Raw genomic sequence first — 21,810 nt, forward strand, 5'->3', positions numbered from 1 at the left:
CATTTGTTGGTGTGTATGTTTTTGGAAGCCAGAGATCAATACTGGTTCTTCTTCTATCACTATACACTTCATAACATTTTTATTTTCACTATTATGTGTTTGAGTGTTTTGTCTGGTTGTATGTCTGCTCATCACTTGTATGCCTTGTCCTTGCAAAGACCAGAAGAGCGAGTCAGATGCCTCAGAACTGGAATTAGAGATGGTTCTGAGCTATAATATGGGTGCTGGGAATTAAACCTGGTCTTCTGGATGCCCTTAACAGCTAAGTCATCTCTGTAGCATGATTTTAAATAAGTCTTAATAATAAAAACCTGGAGTCAGATACTAGGGTAAATGCTGAAAGGTCAGAGAAGGAGCCAGCCATAAGAGAGACCTTTTACCTCTACTGAGTCCTCAGACCAAAGAAAGGGGTTATCCTGTCCCTACGAATTCTCAGACTCAATGCCATGTCTCCTGTCTCTTCCCACCTGATAGTCCTCATTCCATCTAGCCATATTACCCTGTCTCCAGCTCCCTAGTGCTGGGATTAAAGATGTTGGATGACTCGCAAATACTAGGATTAAAGGCATGGGCCACCACCATCTGGCTGCTTCTCTTTTAGACTAGATAATCTCTTTTAGCCCAGGATGGCCTTGAACTCAGAGATCCACCTGCCTCTGCCTCCCAAGTGCTGGGATTAAAGATGTGCACCACCACTGCCTGGCTTCTATGGCTAACTAGTGTGGCTAGCTCCTTTGATCTTTAGGCAAGCTTTATTTGTTACATATATATATAAAAAAAAATCACCACATGCCTTTCTAGTCCTCCATCTGTTTTCTGAGACCAGGTCTCTTATTGAACCTGAAGCTCCTCCATTTTACTAGATTGGTTGGCCAGAAGCCCCCGGGATGCCCCTCTCTGCCTCAGCAGGGTTGACAATACAGGTGCATGCTGCTACTACTTCTGGATGAACTCAGTCCTCGTGCTTGTACAGCAAGCACTTACTAACTGATCCATCTCTTCCCAGCCCTTTTCTGGTCTTTTATCTGGATATTTCTTTTCCTTTACTGCTATTGTACCTACTGTGCTCCTCTTAATTTCACACCCAATAATCTACACTTTTGTACTTCCTTTTATGGACAGGTTTTTTTTTTTCAGGATAATTGAAGATGACTATTTCAGCCTTTTTTAGTTGTGGATGGACTTTCAAAGGGCAGAGTCTCCCAGCTACAGCTTCTGTCCTTAAGTTGTCTTGCTGACTTAATGAATGGGTTTTTGCTGTTTGGTTATACCCTGTTTTCATTCTGTAGACAGCTTTTCTCCTCTTTTCGATGTTTTCCGTTACAGGCCTTGTGGTGGTTTGTGCATTTGCCCCACCTGCTATTTTGGGGGAGAATTTGTAGAAATTTTTGTCATTTGGCTTTATTGTATGTGTCTGTAGATTTCTGTTACCTATTTAGTTTTGTGTATGTATTCATGCGGTTTTACAGATGATCAAAAACTGCCACTGCCTGCATTACTCCAGAATCAGAATTTCTAGTTTGACAAATTTTGTCGATTTTAACTTTGCCCCAATACTCTTGAATCTTGACCATTTCAGCTGCCATTCTGTGTTGATAGCTTACACTGTTTATAACAAGAAGTGGATCACAGTTGTTACCAGAAATTTATTTATAAATAATTAGGCCAGTTTGTAACTTAACAGTAAGATTTGTAGCTACTCTTACAAAGGAGCAGGACATCTGAGGATGTCAGTTGGTTTGCATTTGTGCAGTAACCTGTCATCACCATCATCTGGTCAAAACATTCCTGTAAGGATATATTCAAGACACTGATACAAGTCCACAAATGCTAAGAATTACAGAAGCAATGCAGATACCAGCCTACTGACAGAAAGCTTGTGTCTGTCTGTCCATCACTGCTCAAAAATACATTGTCCAGAAAATTGGGAAACTTGAGCAAAGCAGTTAAGATGGTCATAGTAGTTAAGAGTTTCTTAAATCAAAACAGAACAAAAAAGGCAGTCTGTTTCCATGAAGAAAGTGAGACCTGGGATGTGATCGTTATGACTGAGGCAGATGGATGGTGCTTCCTTCCATTGGCTGGCAACGTTAGTGGTCTTGTATCCTAGCCATGTTCCAGCTCCCTTTCTTTTGAATTGAAATCACCAATACAAGTAAGATCCTGAAACAGCAGAATTTTGGTTGCTTGAAAAATCATTCCAAACATTTGTAGCGATGAGAACATGGTATTTGTTGTATTTGCCTTGCTTGGTTAACTTGCTTACAGAAATCATACTTGATTTTCATATTATATAAAGATTGTTTTTATACCTCTTGTTTCTGTACCATTGATCCTAATTTTCACCTTTAAAAATCTTTCACAGGCCTCAACAAATAATGAAAGTTCTAATCACAGTTTTGGAAGCTTAGGATCTTTAAGTGACAAAGAATCAGAGGTAAGTAATTTTATTTTAAATGTGGTGCTGAGAAAGTAAAAGCTGGAGTCGTCTTTTAAATGAGTGTCCCCCCCCCACCTTCCCCTTAACAGCGGTGGTACTGAAGGTTAATGTTTTCTCTTAGAATTTTCCATGTAGTTCCTCACCCTCTTGGTGGTGACAGCAGGGAGCGGGGTGCCTTGATGAAGCCCAACACTTTTAGACTGAAGACTGCATTTGGTATTAGAAAGAATAATGTTTTGATTCTGTAGCTTAAATTGCACATGAATAATACAGATGTGTTATCAATGGAAGACCAGCCATTCATGGTTTTGTAAGATGAAGGTGGGTTTTGAAATACGCTGTATTTCATAGTTTTTAAATTTTTAGTGTTTCTCATCTGAGTTTGATCTTTATAAGGGTTTGTATGCTTGCCTAGATAAAAAAATATACCTTTCTTCTTTATAGAATTTCTTGTGGAATCAAGCTGATGGGTTTCATTTTACATATTTTTAAAACATGAAATAAATCTCCTTTGCTAGCACCCATTTACTGACCTCACCAAGAAAACATGTGGTATTTATAAGTGGACATTTAGATCCACAGTATGGTCCATTCTATGCATGATATACTTGATGGCGTCTTTTGAAAATGGTGGACACGAATGTATTTGGGTTTAGTATTCATGTTTTGATACAATGACTTTTTGTGGGTCTAGCCTTTCTCTTAGGTTATACAATTCTGTCCATTAATTTTAACCAATTTATGTGTGTATGTATGCGGCATGTATATGTTTGTGTTTTTCCTGTCAATGTAACTCATTTGTACTTGAATCTTGTAGTCTTTTTCTGTCAGTAGGTTGTTAACACACAGGAATTCTTACTGCATTTGGCTTCCTTGTTCAATGGAGAAACTCAAAAGGTGGCATTTTTGTAGCTGTTTGTTATTGAGAGTATCTAGGAACCTGTAGGTAGGCAGTTTTGTGCAGTTGTACAGGCACCCTACACTCCACAGGAGTGTGGCATAGGGTTCTCACTCATCAGGCTTTCCCTTCCACAGAGACAACTGGCAGGCAGCTGAAAGGACTGTGCAAGTGACGGGACTTTATCTGCAGTAGGTTCCCTTGAGGTAAGCGTTAGTTGCCCCTGTAGCATCAGTTATGTCAGTTTAGTTTTTCAGATTAGCACGTATGTACTAAGACCTTTAAAATAGGTTAGTCCTATTCCAAGGAGTTAAAAAAACAGAACAAAATAACTTATCAAGAATATTTCTACTTTATTTCTTTTGGACTTTGGAATGTTCTTGATATTTTTTCATAGATGAGTATATTCAATAATTTCACATGTTTCATAATCTTATGTTATGAAGACCAGTAAAATAACTAGGTGTTTTTCATTTCTGTTAACCATATATATGTACATATATATGTACATATATATGTACATAAATATATATACATATATATATAAATTTTTTTTGTTTTAGTAGCAAAACATAGTAAAAGTTAGGTTCCCTATGTAAGATCTTCATTGGGGATAAAGTGTTCCATGTTTCCTTAGTTACCAATATTTACAATACAAGTTATAGATCAAATACTTGGATTTTTTTAGAGGAATTAATCCATAATAAAATTTCCCTTTAAAGAATTCCATGACTATATTTTTAGTTGGATTTTAAGTAGCTGTATTACTTGTACATAGATTTATTTGTATAGACATTTGGGACAGCAATAGAAAATTTTGAAAAATCGTTTGGCATTTGTTGTCCTGTGTTCTGTATATGGGATTTTTACAATTGATAGTTAGGCTTAGTGGCAGTATTTTGGCATTTTCTTAGATTGTACATGTTCCCTAATATTCAAAGAAGTGACTTTTATTATTTGTTCTACATTTCTATGTCAGAAGTTACTTATCTAAGGAAAATGAGTCTCAGGTTTTATCTCTGTAGTAGGACCTTAATGAGTTTCCTTGAGATGAAATTTTATACACCAAATACAGATGTTCGTAAGTCGTGATTTAAGGCGTTGGGAGTGAAATGGCCGGGAGGCAGAAGCACTTTGTACTGCACATGCTGAATAGTGTAATTTAGGTAGTGTCCCTTATTTCCTGACAGCACTTACTCTTCTTTGGTAATCTGTTTCCTGATTGTTATTTTTGGAATGGAACCAAGGCCTTGATACTCTATTACTGAGCTACAAGTCTAGCACCCTAATATATTTTTAAAATAATAGTGTTTGTTTCTACATGCAGGTAGTACTGGAAGGTTTGTTTATGTTTTTTAATTAGCTGTCCTCTCACCTAACCATACCCTAACCTTAGTTACTTTAACTTTTCCTCTTGACATTTACTTAGAAATTTGAATAAGAAATGTGTGCACACCCTGTTTTGGTTTTCAGTTGAACATTACCTGTTTGCTCTTTTGATAATTAGGATTTTAACTCACTCTTTCCTCACTTCTCTTCTGTTCACACACCCAAAATCATATTTTCATCCCTCTTCTTACTATTTAAACTGAAAAACACCTCATAGTCAGCATTAGATTAATTGAATGTACTTTAATTTACACTTTTATTTCAATTCATCAGTGTATTTAATATGTACACATGACTTTTTTATCTGTATGATTATAGAATAAAAACCTTTTGTGGGAGTTGGAAAGTTGTTACAATTAGTAAAGTGTGCTGTGCAAAAACAGGGACCTGAGTGTGAATTCGTAGCACCCACATACAAAACTCTGCGTGGTAACATGCTTTTGACCCTTGTACTCAAGGGGTCAAACAGATGGTTGAGATTTGTTGACCAGCCAGGCTAGCCAGTCCGTGAGCTCCAGATTTAGTGAGAGACCTTGGCTCAAAAAATAGGGCAGAGAATGAGGGAGACAACTGACATTGACTTCTGGCCCCTCTACATACGTGTATACCTTAATTCACATGTACTCACACACATACCGCACACAGATGCTTTCCACTCGATAGTACAGGTACTTGTGGTTTATTTTCTTTTACATCATTTTAAGTCTATTGAACAGGCTTCACAAATCCATCCAATGTGAGCATTTATTGTGTATCAGTTGTCTGCTAATCTAGGGCAACCGCAGAATATGAAAATATATATGATATCATCTCCACCTTCAAGTGAAATTAGCATTTGGGAGGGGAAGACAGACATTAAGCAATGCTTTGTGAAGAGTGAGTCAAAGTACTATGAGAGCCAAGAGTAAGAGCCCTTCAGTTTTATGTGCCTGTGAGGGAGGGTAGACAGAAAGAGATGGGGGATGCATTAGCATCCCAGAGGGTAAGGCAGAGCGTGAGGAGTTGTGGTGTCTTTGCTTCTGTGTGGGAGCATGGCCAGTTTAGTTATGAAGATATGGCAGGGGTTCTCAGCCTAGGGCTCTTCAGACCACCAAAGACATTCTACCAAGTAGCCTAACAGATTTCAGTGGCTTGCAAACTTCTGATATGGAATGTGAGGTCACATTTTAAAGGCCCTTGAATTTCATGTTGAGGGATTTGGAGTTCATGTGATAGGAGAACCTTGAAGTGGGAGAAACAAACAAGCAAGCAAAAAATAGAAGTATAGAAGGCTCCCACTGGTCTCAGAGTAGAGGATAGAAATTGAGGGAGATGAGACTATTGAGTTAGGGAAATGACTTTGTGAGGTCGTAATGCCTTCTTTATAAAATGCCAGTCCCTGAGAGGCTCTAATTACACTGTTGTCAGTGTTGACTTTTAAACTCTGCTCTCCTCCCCTCCCCATCCCCCAGATCATTAGAGTTTACTGAGAAGTCACTATGACTGTCACCACCTCGGGCGTGTTTCTCAGACTTTAATGTGCAGTGAGTCCCTTGGTGCTCAGGGCAGCAGTTTTGCAGCTTTTTTTTTTTTTTTTTTTTTAAGCCATTGCATCCCACTAGATTTAAAACAAATAGAATTTGATGATAGTGAGATAATGAGAAATAGAAGGAACAGGAAGGAGCCTAGATGATTTAAACTGTTTGTTTCTGAGATAGACGAGCCAGAAAGAGTGGAAAAAAGGCAGTGAGTTTTGTACAATCATGAATTTGTCTTTCTGAGATAGGCAAGTGTGATGGTACTGCAGGTAGCAGAAGTCTAGAAGTAAGACCTAGAACTCTGTGGCATGGTCCAGACGCCCCATCTTAAAGTGCAGTCTGAGGGCTCCTGGGTTCCCGAAACTTGCTTCAGGGAGTTTTGTAGCTGTGCTATCACATTGTTGTCTTTCTTTCATTTTCATAGAGTTTGTAGAGAATTTCCAGACATCACACTTCCAGATGGTGACATCACACTGGTGATGATTTATGCATTATATATTTGTATGTCCGAGTGTGACAAAAATCTTGAAATGGTAAATACTTAATATTTGTAACTCACCCATATAAATGCTGTATGGGTTGCACTAGCTTTTTTTCATTACTGTGGTAGAATACCTGACAAGACAGCTGAGGGTTGTGTGGTGTACCTATAATATGCTTTATATTTTAATAAGCGAAAAAAAGAAAGAAAGAGAAAACCCAAAAAACTCTAAACCACATTAAGAATAGGAACGCCTCAGGCCTGTTAGAAATAAGAGCTCTCTGATAGCTTTGCTGCTTTGCTTCCCTGATCTTCAAGTTGATCCTCAATACAAACAAACAAGAAAGGAAGGAAGGAAGAAAGAAAGAAAGAAAGAAAGAAAGAAAGAAAGAAAGAAAGGAAAAGCTCACACAAAAAATAAAAAAAACCCAGTGCCAGATATTGGGGTTCAAGCTGAAGATCAGGGAAGCAAAGCCAGCTACTAGGTCTCACCTCCAGCTCAGGCTGAAAGGGCGGATCCATGCTTGAGTCTCAGACTACTGCCTCCTCCTCCTCTTCCTTCTCTTCCCCCCTCCCTCTTCCTTCTTCTCCTTATTCCTCCCTCCTCCTTCCTCTTCCTTCTTCCCTCCATCCTCCTCCATCTGTCCTCCTCCCCCTCCTTCTGCTTTTCTGAAACCTTAATCTAGCTTTAATACATCATAAGTAATATATCACTACTGGGTCATGAGACCTAAAGGTTTGAAAGCTGTTTCTGTGAATGAGTTTGCCTTAATAGTGCTGTGCTTACTGCTGAGAAATGTTAGCAGGTCAGATGGATATGTTACACAAAGATGAGCTTCTTGTTCTGATAGGTAGACAGTGGGGAGAACAGTGGAGAGAATAGGAGCAACTCTAAAAAGCCCTAAAATTTGATACATAGGCTCAGGCTCCATAGATGATAGGTGAAGGGAATCAAGGTGTCAGAGTTGAGCTGGAAGAGAGTAGTTGGAAAGCAATGAAATAGTGACAGCAAATACTGACTGCTCTTGACAGAGTCTTGCTTGTGATGGAAGGGAAATTGTGTTTAGAGTCACAGTCTTGATGTATAATACCAGAAACAAGGGTCCTAGCAGCATTGAAGTGGAATCAAGGGAAGTGCTGGAGAGAGATAGGAAGCCAGCCAGTCCACCCTCCCCCAGATGGTGCAAATGAGTGAAGTCCAGACGGCAGGTGGGCCTCAGTCAGTCATCCCTTTTCCTGTAGGGAGATAGCTCAGGCAGGGTATCCAGTAGCCTTTCCCCCTCTCTTAGAGTGGAAACAGGTTCTTTCTGCAGCTCCTTTTCCCTCCCTCTCCCCCAAATTGGTAAGTAAACCTAGATCCATGTGTAGTGTATCCTCCTGAGTGAGCTGTATCTCTAGCACCGTTTTTCTGTTTTAAAAGTAAAGTATGAATGGATTTTGGATTTGAGTTGTGGCTAAAATTTCATGAAATCAATCATAGGTTACCTGCAGAGGTTAGAATTAAGGTGTGCTCTTTATCTGCTGTTTAGCCATGTCAAGGAGACTGTATTTCCTAATTACCAATAGTGTTCTATTGGTAATATTATTGGTAATAGTTTTCCCATGTTGTAGAACCTGCTTTGAACTACCTGTTTGCAGTTCTGTAGTAGGAGTCTTCCCTGTGTAAATACAATGGTTCTCTCCCCCCCCTGCTTTTTCTAAATTAAAAAAAATAAAAAGATAAGTCAAGTAATTTCTAGCTTCTTTGGAGTTTATGTTATTAATACCACCACTCTGTCTCTAATTTTGGGTGTCCTAGGATGTTCTTCTCTGCCTTGCTTTGAATTATGTTATTTTTAATAATTAACATAGGATAAACATAATTTATCTGTGTTTCTTATGTATGTTCACTTATAATATACTCCATGTCACTTCATTTTGCCTCAAATTTATCTTTAATACTCACCTTTTGTAATACTGCATAAGCTAAATTAGAGTTGAATAGCAACATTTGCAAATATGTTTTATTACTAAAGCTAGTTTGCTTTTTGTCTTCTTGGTATTATTGAACTGTATGTATCTTTTGTCCACTGGTCTTGAACTGGTGTTGTATTTTCTGTTTTGGGGGCATTGTCTTATTTAGCATTAAGGATATTATGCCAAAGGAGCACCTGGAGCATTCCTTAGTTTTACCCGGTGTAGCATGCGCTCTCAGCTCTTTCCCTTGGTCTTTCCCTCCTCTCTGCTAGATGATTGAGTATATATAGAGAGACAAGCCAACAGACGCAGGCAGGACCTCACTTGCCAGTTGCCTTTTCTTTAATGTCCTAGTCTGAGTACTCAGTAGAAAAAGGTGATCCTAAAGCTGAATTTCATCATAAAAAAGTTGGAATTTTTAAAAAATTTTTATTCCCGTTTTCCTTACTACATTTCTTTGCTCTTGCTTTGGTTTAAATATGTTCACTTTAATGTGTGTGGTGGTGGTGACACACACTTTAATCCTAGCTTGTTCTACAGAGTGAATTCTAGGACAGCCAAGAATACACAAACTCATGCCCCCCCAAAATGGAAACAAACATAAGTTAAATAAATAAAATGATAAATATGCTCAGTTTATTTGTATATTATTTATGCACACGTAGTTTCATGTCCTCATCAGTTTTCAGAGATGCTCTTTGTACCCTGTTGCCACCAATGTCTTCTGAAGTGTTTGAGTCAGATAGATGTAGGTTGTGGTGTTCTTGGTGGGTCAGTTGTTTTTCTAAGACATAAAGAAAGCGAAACAGCCTTGCTGTGTACAGTAAGCACTGTGTACAGTAGCTGTTGTCTCAGAGATGAACATTAATGCAGGAGAAGTGGTGTTTTATGATAGTGATCGGTCTGTATCACCTTCTTATTCAGACCAATAGTCAAAATAAATTACTGCTCTTAAAACGTCCCACAAAACACCTGGAATTTCTTTGTAACTTTCCTTTTATTTAAAAAAAAAAAAAAAAGAATCCCAGCACTCAGGGGGCAGAGGCAAGTAGATCTCTGAGTCCAAAGTCAGCATGGAAAGAGATGGAGAGAAGGAATGAGATGCTTCCCCTCCCCCCCCATAATATCATGCAGTCAAGGGTACATTCGTAAATTTGTAATAAGGATCTATATTTGTTAGAAAATTCAAGGGGGTGGGTGTTGCTAGTTTTCTATCTTGCCCAGATATATATATACACACACACACACACACACACACACACACAGTTAATTTCCTAAAAGGGGGAATAATGAAGGAAAAGTCAGTGTGCGTCATTATTTATCTGCATTCATTTCCATAAAAGTAGGAGGGCACACCTTTCAATCTCCTGAGATGCCAGTCTCCCTCCCTAACCCCCTTCCCCATTTCAGTACCCAGATTACCTACTTGGAAATTCTGATATACTCTTTTTAGGTAATGTTGATTTCTTCACACTCTAAAGCTTTGAAATAATAGTTTTATAGGCATTTATTGAACAAGCAAACAAAAACGTTAAGTTACCCCTGATGAAAATGTGTTTGATATGGTTGGCTTACTGTTGTTTTCAGGCAGAAAAATCTTCTAGGCTTTTTGAATATGGAACTGGAAGAGTACTGTCATATATTAATACTAACTATAGGTTGATATTACCTTTCAGATAAGTTTTGAATTTTGCATATTTTACATTTGATCTTAGTCAAAGGCTGAGAAGCAGTTCATATTCTATGACACAGTATTTATACTTAAACAGTATCAGAGTAGGTCTGGAGAGATGATTTGCTGGTTAAGAGCACTTGATGTTTTTGCAGAGGACTCTGGTTGAGGTCCCACCACCCACACGGTGGCTCACAGCCATCAGTAATAAGGTATTGACTGTAATATGTGTATGCAATACAGTTAACACTTCATCATGTCTATTACGATGGGACAGAAATTGAAACTGCTGTTCTAAGTTTTGCTATTGTAATTACTCATAATGCCAAGACTTCAGGGTAAATTATCTCAAGTTATTGCTTTCAAAACCCACCCCATTATGTTCTCTGTGGATGTTTGATTCTACTTTTGTGGTTTGAAAGCTGCTGACAAGTTAACTTGGATAAGGGAAGAAGTTCAACTTGATTCTAATTTTACGGTGCAGTCTACTTAGCAAGGTCTTAAAGGGAAAGCCAGAGAAAAGAAAATGGCACATTAAATTACCAAATTACTGTTCGCTGATACTGGAAACTTCATATGTTCTTTTTAACATACAGGGATTCTGTTTGAAGTAACCTAAGTAAAAGCTTAGGTTAGAATGGGAGGTTAGTAAGGAACATGATTGTTAGAACTAAGACTAAGAATCATTATTTCAGTATTAGGTTTCCTTTTGATGGTTGAGGATGCTGAGCATGTATGACGAAAGTGAAACATGCAGGCTTTAAAGAATGCAAGTGCCCATATTTGAGTTGAGTGGTTACCCATCTTCTTGTCAGTGATCTCCTGCTTTAATATGACATCATCGTTTAATAGAGCAGTACATCATAGAATAGAATGCATTCTAAGTTGCTAATGTGTTTATTTACTTAGAGCAGAAAGGAAAAAACTTTTATTTGGTGATAAGATTCCAAAACATTGAATATATAAGCATCTATGGTAGGCTTTAGATTGAGTTAGCAGTGGAACAGATTTCTTTTGAGGGGTCAAAGTTTCTTGCAAAAATTTCCAGATAATAGTTCATTATTAAGTTTTATCTCATTTTCATAGATGGACTATTCAAATTTCAGGTTTTTATAGCTGAAAATATCCTTGAATTACAACGTCCATATTTTATAATAGGTTTTACAAATGTAATAAAACACAAGGATACAAGAACAGTTTACAACAGAATTTGCTATATTCTAATCTAGTTGTTAAAGGTTAGAGAAAACAGTATCTTTTAAAATATATATATATTATTTAAAATGTATGGGTGTGCATGTATGCCTGCAAACCACATTCAGACTTGATGCCTGCAAAGGAAGGTGACTGATCTATCCTCTGGGACTGGAGTTACAGATAGCTGTGAGCCTCCATGTCGGTGCTGGGAATTGAGTCCTGGTCCTCTGAAAGAACAGCCAGTGCTGTTAACAACTGAGCAATTTCTGGAGCCTTGAAAATAGAGTATCTTACACATTGTACATTCTTGGGAAGGGGGAATTGATTTGCAATGACTATGCTTGTAAGAATTGAGGTTTTGATATGTAACATTAAGTAACAAAGATTTTTCCATCATCCTTTCTCTAGTTTAACAAAAATACTTAGTAAAACTTTTCTTTGTATTTTAAGGTGTTTCTAATTTCTCTTTTGGTTTTTCAAGACAGGGTTTCTCTGTATTGCTTTGGAGCCTGTCCTGGGACTCACTTTGTAGACCATGCTGACCTCAGACTCACAGAGATCCACTTGCCTCTGCCTCTCATTGCCCAGCTAAAGTGTTTCTATAAGATTTAGTTGGAAAGAAATTAAATATAGCTCTGTTAGCTATTAGTGATTTTGTTAAGATATTAATCAGATGTGTGTTGCATGTTTAGTTAGGCTTCAGGAACTCTTGCTAAATAGAAAGGGAGTGAAGTGCAGTACCTACCCCCTTTCCATTGATATACTGCAACCCTGTGTGGAATGTGTTTATATGGAAAACTTTAATGATCTCACCTGAGGCTTATAGAGATAATCCATAATGATTTATGCCCCTCGTTTTGCCTTAGCACTAGGATTGTTGTGCCTTAAACTTTATTTGCATTGAAGAATGACATTTTCATATTTTAACATAAATCAAGAAGCTACAATATTAGCTATTAAAATTTGTTTAATAAACACCCAGGTTTTAAATGAAAGTACAGCTTTAATTTAATTATATCACCTCTGGAGTACTTTAAAATTTGCCTTGGGGACTGGAGAGATGGGCTCAGAGGTTAGGAGCACTGGCTGTTCTTCCAGAGGTCCTGAGTTCAATTCCCAGCAACCACATGGTGATTCACAGCCATCTGTAATGAGATCTGGCTCCCTCTTCTAGCACGCAGGCATACATGGAAGCAGATTGTTGTATACATAATAAATAAATCAATCTTTAAAAAAATATAAAATTTGCCTTTGTTTTTTGAGCAAATTTTCAACTGCTAGAAAATATATTGTAAATTTATACCGTATGAGTTCAAATGTCTTGGAACTTTAATGCTGGAGTAGTGTGTCTCAAACATGGCCGTTTGTGAAGCCAAACTGTTTTACCAGTGCTAGTTTGTAGGTGGGATAATGAAGTCCACAAACTCTTGAATAAAAGAAGAACAGGTATTTATTTGGGGGATACTCACACAGTTAAGGTAAATAGTCACCATGGTCTTCTGCCCTTGGAAGTGCAGGATGATATGATATAGGATGATGATCAGGTATCAGACTTTTACCTCAAGAGAGTAAGCCCAACCCTTCCTCTTCCCTTTAAGGGATCATGTCCTCATACACATGAATTTCTACTACACTAGTCTTTCCTTCATTTTTCTTTTAACCACTCTTCTACAGTGTGTTGGAATTCTTGGACCTTTTATGATTGTGCATCATTTTCACTTCACTCTAAAACAAATCCAACTTGGCCGTCTCTGTTCTTGCTTACTGAGGTCAGCTGCAGTGGGTTAGTTGAGAAAGGTAGTAGAGAAGGCATATTAAGGAAGGGTAATAAAAAACTTGAAAAGTTCTATAGAGAGTATTTGATTTTTGAAAATTTTACACTTTATATAAGTACACAGGTGGTGTCATTGAATCCTTTAGATTGCTTCAAGGAAACCGTTGGGTGTGATGAGTCACAATCTGTTTCTTCAAAGGAGAATTTTACTATGTTAAAATAAAGTGCTGTGTCTGTAGTTGTGATAGCAACAGCATAGGTTGTGTCTCTGTAGCTTAGAGCCTTAGCTCAGTTGTCTCCATCTCCTTTAGCAATTTCTGGAACACAACCTATTCTCTCTGCAGGCATCTGTGGAACAGTTTGAAAATTGCAGATAGATTCTGAACTTTGTCCATGATGAGCCACTGTAGTGATTAAATACTTGGTGAGTTTCTGCATATTTTTCTCCCAAATTCTAAATCTTCAAACAGGCCTGTGTACAGATGAATGACACAGAGTATTGGCAGTGATAGACTTCATTGTGGATTTTGGTTTTGTTTAATATTGCTAACATTATTAAATTTAAACCCAACAAACTATTCTATGCACATTTGTGTTAGGGTTGCTGGTGGCTTAAAGTATGTTCTATGCCATACATACATACATACATACTATATATTGTACACACACATTATATATTGCACACACACATGCATACACATTTAAATGTGTTCATAAATAGAATGTTTTACACACCCTACAAATTACTTGAAAGCATATTAGGGCAGAAGCTGCTAATCCTTTTATATTATAACATGTAATTAATATTTTGAAACATAAAGTACGTGGACACATGGGGTGGTTAATAGGGTAGTCATTGACATAAAAGAATTGATTGTTGTGTTTTGACATTGTGTGCTAATTATACTGCAGGTACTACGTTCTAAGTATGTTCTTTATACAGTCCCCACAATGCTGACAGTGTCGCATTTTAGGTTGATAAGAAAATTGATTCCTGGTATGACACAACAGTGATTATAGTACTTAATGTATCAAGGGTTTATTAGTTTCTTCAGAAACTCAGTGGTACCTGGCCTGTTATAATATTCAGTTCCATATATGTCCGTAAGATGAAAGATGCTCACAAGGGAGAAAAGTTAGGGCATCCCAGAAGGACAGAAGATGTGCGTTCAGTAGCGATGTTCACTTTACAAGCTAACCTAAGTGTACTGTGGCTTCAGTCTCCGTCTTTCACTCACTTTATAGAGTCCTTCTGAATCTTACCACTTGTTTCCACTCTCTTGTACAGCATAGTTTAAAATTTCTTAGGCTTGTCTTCTTATTTTTTTCCCCTTGTCACTTCTCAGACTCCCATCTCACTTTAGATAAACCGCATGGCTTTTCTTCTTTACTGTAATTGTGACATCACTACTCCACCTCCTTTAAAGGAAGTGACTTTTTCCTCAAAGATATATTTTATTTATAAGTACTACTTTATATGTCTTTCAAAAATGACCTTGAATATTTTGAGATTGTTGTTGAGTGAATGGTGTAATGAATGCTTTCCCAAATGTTTGAGAATTTGTACCTTATATATATATTAATATCTATATCACCATTCCACCCCAGCCCTCTTGTGATAGCTGGAGTGTTAGCATTTTGATGGTTTGCACTAACAAAGTCTATTTGTCTCAGGTGAATACCCTTTTATCCTCAGCCTGTGACAGGCATCGCAGCCTGTCTAAACCAGTGTTCCTTGGAGAGAACCATTTAGAGTATACTTTTTAACATTAAAAAAAGTGCTAATTCTAATATTACTTTCAGAATTAAATTTTATGATTTTTTTGTTTGTCTAATCAAAATCTAAAGATAGAATTCAGTAGGATTGGTGTGCTTTAAATTCAGTGTGACATTAACTTATTCTGAAAAATCTTATTTTCTTAGGTATTAGATACATTTGTTATAGGCTGGGTGAGGTGGCCCATACCTTTAATCCCAGCACTCAAGTGGCAGAGGCAGGAGGATCACTGTAAGTCTAAGGCCAGTCTGGTCTACATAGCATATTCCAGGCAAATCAAGATTACATAGTGAGCACCCCCATAATATGAATAAATTATTATTGGAGGATTTATGTTTATTTTAATATAGGGTTAGGGTTTTTCATAAAGATGTTAACAAAAATTTTAGTTTGTTGTAGTATTCTAAAAGTAGATTGACAGGGTTTCCTTAAAAATCTATGTACTGTAAAGTAAAAAATAAAAAGTTGACAATATATTATGGGTAGATGTGTCGTAATATTTTGAAATACCTTGTAGTTAATTTAGTTTTTGATTCAGGGCATATAGTACGTCAAACAGAAAATTTAAGGAGCATTTGGACTTTGTGATTGCACAGAACTAAATTTGATAAGGGTTCCTCATATATAGCACTAGTAGTGCAAACCTTGACTAAGTTATTAAATAGTCATTCGTGTGTTTGTCTCGTAATAACTACATACTAGACCTCAAGGGAGAGGCAGGGAGAAGACAGAATATTTATCTGTAAAGAACTCAAAATTATAGCCAGAAGTGGTGGTGCAAGTCTTTAATCTCATTACTCAAAAGATAGAGACGGATGGATATCTGCTTGGGTTATGTAGTAAGACTGTCTCAAGAAAAGAGTATAAGCCATGGATTATACAAAAACACGTGAGCGAGTTGACCTATTGTTCATACTTTGCTCACCACTGGTTTAGAGCATAATCTATGTGTTTACTGTAATTGCTCTTGAGTAATAATTGCTAGGCATCCAGGTAAATGGTCTCTTAGTTTGGGTTAAATATGTCAGTTTGTATGCTGTCCCTATTTTCTCATTGAAATTTACTTTTTATAGACTTATATATATATATATGAATAGTAAAAATAGGAAACAGTTAATTTTCCTCTTTTCTTCACGTAAGAATATTAAGGGCTAATTATTGTCAGATTTTTCATTTTCCTTTAAGCCAAATTCTGTAACTGTGAACTTTAGTTATATCTTGTAAATAAATTGCATGTCAGTTATTGCATTTGCATCCTGTGAGCACTGTTGATGCTTTATATGCTCAAAAGGAAAGATTATTTTTACATTGACTAATAACTTTGCGTATTGAGACCATAATTTAAAATTTTGTTAACTTATTTTCCTTAGACACCAGAGAAGAAACAATCTGAGTCATCCAGGGGAAGAAAGAGAAAAGCAGAAAGTCAGAATGAAAGTAGTCAGGGTAAGCCAATGCAATCTTCCTTCAGAGACCATGCACACTTACAATGCATTACTCCGATTTTTAACTAAGTAGTACATTAACTGTTGAATAAGTGGCTTTGTGTTTTGCAAATTTTATGTTTTGTATTCTCTGCATTTATAATAGCTCAGGACTGTACTTCACATAGAAATAATAAAAGCTTGAACCTACAGGCCTTTGTACTGTAGGTAGATAACTCATGGTTACTATGTTGGGGCATTGACATTTCCATGTTGTTTAATTGGGCCTAGAATCTGGTAAGCATTTCTTTATCTCCTTTATTTTCCCTTTTTCCTGTGGATTAAATATTAAAATAGCTTCTTGCTTTTAAATACAAGCTTGAAGTCTCACTTTAAAACAAGCAACCTATTCTCATCTTTATTAAGGGAATAATTACAGGAATAGTTAAACTACCTGTTTTTTTTTTTTTTTTTTTTTTTTTTTTGTTATGTCCATTTCAACCTTTCATCTATATCTGCTTTTATGATATAAACTTAGTTATTTTCATTAGACTGTACATGGTCTCTTTAACAAATTCTGTGTGTGAGTATAGTGCTTGTGTATGGGTGTTTGCAAGTGAGTGAGCTTATGCATTTGTACAAGAGAGTGTTGAGGGTCAGGATTCCTCTATCATTTTCTGCCTATTCTTTTGTGATAGGATCTCTCCTTGAACCTAGGGCTCATTTTTCTTGCTTGGCCTGGAAGCCAGCAAGCCCCAGTAATACTCCTGTCCTCACCCTGCTTGGAGTGGGAATTACAGGTGTATGTAAGATCCCTGCCTTGTTATGTAGATACTGGGATCTGTCATTTCTGGGGCCTGAACAATGACCCACATGATCACATAGTAAGCATGTTTAACCAGTGAACCAGCACTCCAGCCCAAACAACATAATTTCTTCTAACAAGACAGCAAACAGTACTACTGTTTAATTTGGGCCCTGAAAAGATATATAATACAATATATAATGATGGTTTTATGCAGAGTTACATGTCTTGAAGCCAGCTTTTATCCATAAGATCTGGGCTTATGAATTTGCCTTATCACTTATATATAGCACTGGAATCAAAGGATGTATTTACAGTAGTTGTCTGGGGGAATGGAAGGGCTCATCTATGGCCTTTTGAAGATATATAGTGTAACTGAGACCCCCCTGAACATGGGAATCAGTTAGAAGGCCTGGACAATCTAAGGGACCTCTGATAGTGGAACCAGGATGTATCATCCCTGGTGCACAAAAGGACTTTGGAGCACATTCCCCATCGGGGATACTCCCTTAACCTAGAGGCAGGAGGGAGGGCCTAGTCCCTACTCCAAATGACTTGACAGATTTAGATGACCTCTCCAGGCATCACCCTATCTGTGGAGTTGTAGGGAGGGATGGGATGGGAGGGTGGTCAGGGGGACATGGGGAGGTGGAAGAGAAAGAGAGAGAGGGAGGGAGAGGGAATTGGGATCGATGTATAAAAATAAGAAAAATAAATAAAAATAGTGTATTCAATCTCATTTTACAATTGCTCCCTTTTTTCTTGGGAGTAGGCCTGGACATGTAACTTCATTATAAACTCATTTCAGTAACAGACTCACAAGATCTTAAAACTAACCCCCCAAATAGGATGGGGTTTAGCTGACTTGTTTTAAGGGCCAATGTGGTTAAAGGCACCTGCCACCAAGCCTGACAACTTGAGTTCAATCCTTGGTACTTACATGGGAGAACAAGAGAAACAACTCTTGCAAGTTGACCTCTAACCTTCACATATATACTGTGTCCACCCTACCCCACACACTCCCAGACACACTAAATAAATTCAATAAAACAAGAACCTGTCTTTATCTGTCTAGTCTGCAGTCCACAGAAAATTCCTGGTCTTCTGGATGAAGATGGTTGCTGAATTGGATCTCCTCGTCCTCTCCTCACTGAACGTTTGCTTTAGAATGACACTGATTTATTGTGTTTCTCACCCCAACTTTTCTTGAAGTGCACTTCAAGCCCAGAAGCAAATCTCCCTTGTCACCTCATGACTATTTTAACTAATATTTCCATTCCATAGCCAGTAATATATAGTAGTATTAATGTTCTAAAGCTGGTAGTGGGGTAGCTTTTCTCCTTAATCATAATGGACTTTGGAGGAGTGGTTCCTGATGAAAATTAGACTTAAATGAGCAAGAGAAGAAATGAAAGTGGGCTAAAATTCAATGCCATATTTATGGGAAAGGGTATAACAGAAATTTGGGCTCAGTTAGAGGAGAATAATTAGGGAAATAGCTTCTAGTTAGGAGTTAGGCAATCCAAAACATCTCTTCCTCACTAATGGTTAGTACCTCGACAGGAAGAACATCCCATGGGATAAACTCAGCAATCCAGTCTGACTGCTAAATACATTGTATGAAACTGTTGATCAAAATTTCTGGATAGCAGTTGCTGTTGCAAATCCTTATTTAATTAAAAAAAAAAAATCTCAATTTTGTTTAAGGGTGCTGGACTTTTAAGTATAGAGGTTTTTCCACAACACCTGGCACTCGATATATTTGTTAATGCTGGTAAGATAGATTAGTGGGTTATGATATTTGCCTCCAAACATGACCAAGTTTCATTCCTAGAACCCATATGGTAGAAGGGGAGAACTGACTCCCACAAGTTGTCCTCTAAGCTATCAGGTGGGCACACATGCTGTGCATGCACAAACACACATTAAATAAATAATAAAAAGCCAAAATACTTGAGGAAACTAAATGAACACATAATAGTAAGTCAGAATTGAATCTATATATGCAAACCTTTTGACTGGTATTAGTAGATTTTCTATTTATTACTCGAAGAAATCATGTATTCTCCACAATTAAAATTCAAGAATAAATGCCTCCTAAAAAAAGAAAAAGAAAATACCACCTTTCTTAATAATAAATCATTTAAAATTAATGGAGACTGCATTTTAGGGCAGAGCATGTGAGGAACAATGTGGCTTGTGACAACCCTGCTTATCAATATGGTCATAAGAACCGTTATTAAAATGTAGACCTTTAAACATATATCCTTTTAAGTTGCAGCAAATACATTTTACAAAGTGTAGTGAAAACCTACCTGAAAAAAGAAAACTGAAGAAAAGGAAAGTCAAAACATTTTTGCAAAGTAACACTGACAATAAGTATGATGTTGTCTGCCAACATATTAGATTTGGGTTTGTATCAACCAAAGCTGTATTATTATAAACTATTATCATCATCCTCATCTTTGTCATGGTCGTCGTCATCAAAGTTTGTGCTAGTATGTCATATATAAAGTTACCACTTGCCTTTTCAGTTTGTTAATTTTTTCTGAGATTAATAGACATTAAGAAATATTAATAATGTTTTATAAAGACCAAATTGCTGAGAATGTGACCATGTGGCTCAGTGTAGCATATGTTTAGCATATCTGAAGCCTTGCGTTTAATCCCCAGCCAGGGAAAGGAGAAAGGGAGGGAGAGGTTGGGGGGGAAAAAAAGGAAACAGGAGATCCTTAATGTTATTCATCTATTTTTCAGTAATTGGAACTTCCATAAATTGGCATGTTATCCATTAAAATGTGGTTTGATAATTTTATAAATGTTTAAAGATTATTATTGTCTTTAATACTCATAATTAACTTACTAAAATGTCACTTTTAAATTAATGTGTTTTAATTTGTCACTTTTCTCTTTTTAATGTAATAATGAATGATAGGTAATCATGATTGGCTTTCAAATCTATACTTTTATTTTTTTTTTAGGAAAAAGTATTGGGGGACGTGGCCACAAGATCAGCGACTATTTTGAAGTAAGTTTATTGAGGATTACTTCCAGTTCCTATTCAGTATAGTTCTTCTACAAGTTGAAATAATTTTTTGAAGCACAAAGTCAGCTTTTGAGAACAATGTTAGTATTGTGTAGTATTCCTTTCCTAGGAACATTAAACTTTCAGAGCACTACTTCACATTTTTGCTTAAGAGACCCATAGTAGAAGTAAAGTTAGCTGCTAATTAGTTCTGTTTGCAGGCAAGGGGACCTAAATACAAGAGTACAATAGCTCCCTGTCTGCAAACTTAATTGGAGTAACAGAGCAGACCTGCAATCACTTCATGTCAACTTGGGCTTTGTCCTCTAATCCATCATTGAGCTCTGTGAACAGAGATTAAAGAATTGGTAGAGATGTGACTCTTGGAGGAGCCCTGAGAAAAATAGTTATGCTTTTAGTTCTTCTCAATCTAGGCTATTTTCTTGCTTCTACGTTCTTTTCCTTTCCAGTTTTAGCACAACAAATGTTACTTCTTCGGTAGGAAAAATGTCTTCACTTGAGTGTGAGAGCAGAATTGGCTGATTAGGACAATAACTTAAGTACAGACAGCATGAAAAACATCTCCAAAGCTTTTTTTTTTTTTTTTTTTTTTTTTGGGTAAGGGAGAGGATGCATTTTGGGGGTTACAGAATCCAGTGTAAAACTGTTTCTAACCCTAAATTATTCACTACCCTTTAGTTAACTCAAGCCACTCATGGTTAATACCATTAAGAACTTGTGCTAGTCCCTGGAATACCTGCTAAGTACTGGATGATAACCTAACCACTACATTGTCCAGAGCTGTGCAGCCTAATCTCAGATCAGCATATTACCTGTCCATTGGGTTTCTTTGGATTCTCACTTGGCAGGAACCAGTAGTCCATGGGACAATGTAGGAATTTGCAAAACTTGTGCAACCTGCAGACTCTTTTCTCTTTCATATTGGTGCAATAGCTGTAATTTTCCCTGGAAATTCTGCTCTTTCTCGAATATTTTCTCCTAAGTTTTAGCAGTGGGCTTTCAAATCTCCTATCTGAAATTACTAAATACAACTCCTAATCTTGGGAACTTTCTGACTCAATAGAGACAATTAGGTATGTATGAGAAAATAACACTTGAGACATTTACCATGTCTCACAGTTCTGGAAAGGAGAATAAGGCAGGCATACACAGAATAGGGAAAAGGCCTCAGGAATACACGTAGTGCCAACTGTTGAGCAAGTCCCCTGGACACCAGTCATATAAAGTCAATGATAAGATGTAGTATATAATGATGGGAATAATGCAATATAACATAGGGGCTAGAGAGATCCATCTTTACCATACGTAGAAGCGTATATTGGTAGAAGAAGTATGGTATATCGAGATAGGGAAAGAGTGCCTTATGAGAGTCTGCCTTTTACAGAGAGATTGAGACATGGGGCCCTCTTGTAGAAAAGAACACTGTATAAAAGC

At 37.1% G+C, this 21,810-nt stretch overlaps 1 protein-coding gene across 3 annotated transcripts in view; it reads left to right on the forward strand.

Moving 5' to 3' along the window:
- Positions 1-21,810, forward strand: part of Tlk1 (tousled like kinase 1) — a 103,822-nt gene that overhangs the window by 45,171 nt on the left and 36,841 nt on the right. For all 3 annotated transcript variants that reach the window (XM_051184507.1, XM_051184509.1, XM_051184508.1), the window contains exons 3-5: positions 2,366-2,437; positions 16,472-16,547; positions 20,312-20,358. In XM_051184507.1, the coding sequence (XP_051040464.1) occupies positions 2,366-2,437; positions 16,472-16,547; positions 20,312-20,358 (195 nt within the window). The remainder of the gene's footprint in view (positions 1-2,365; positions 2,438-16,471; positions 16,548-20,311; positions 20,359-21,810) is intronic.

This window comes from Phodopus roborovskii, unplaced genomic scaffold, assembly GCF_943737965.1.
Source record: "Phodopus roborovskii unplaced genomic scaffold, PHOROB, whole genome shotgun sequence".
NCBI lineage: Eukaryota > Metazoa > Chordata > Mammalia > Rodentia > Cricetidae > Phodopus > Phodopus roborovskii.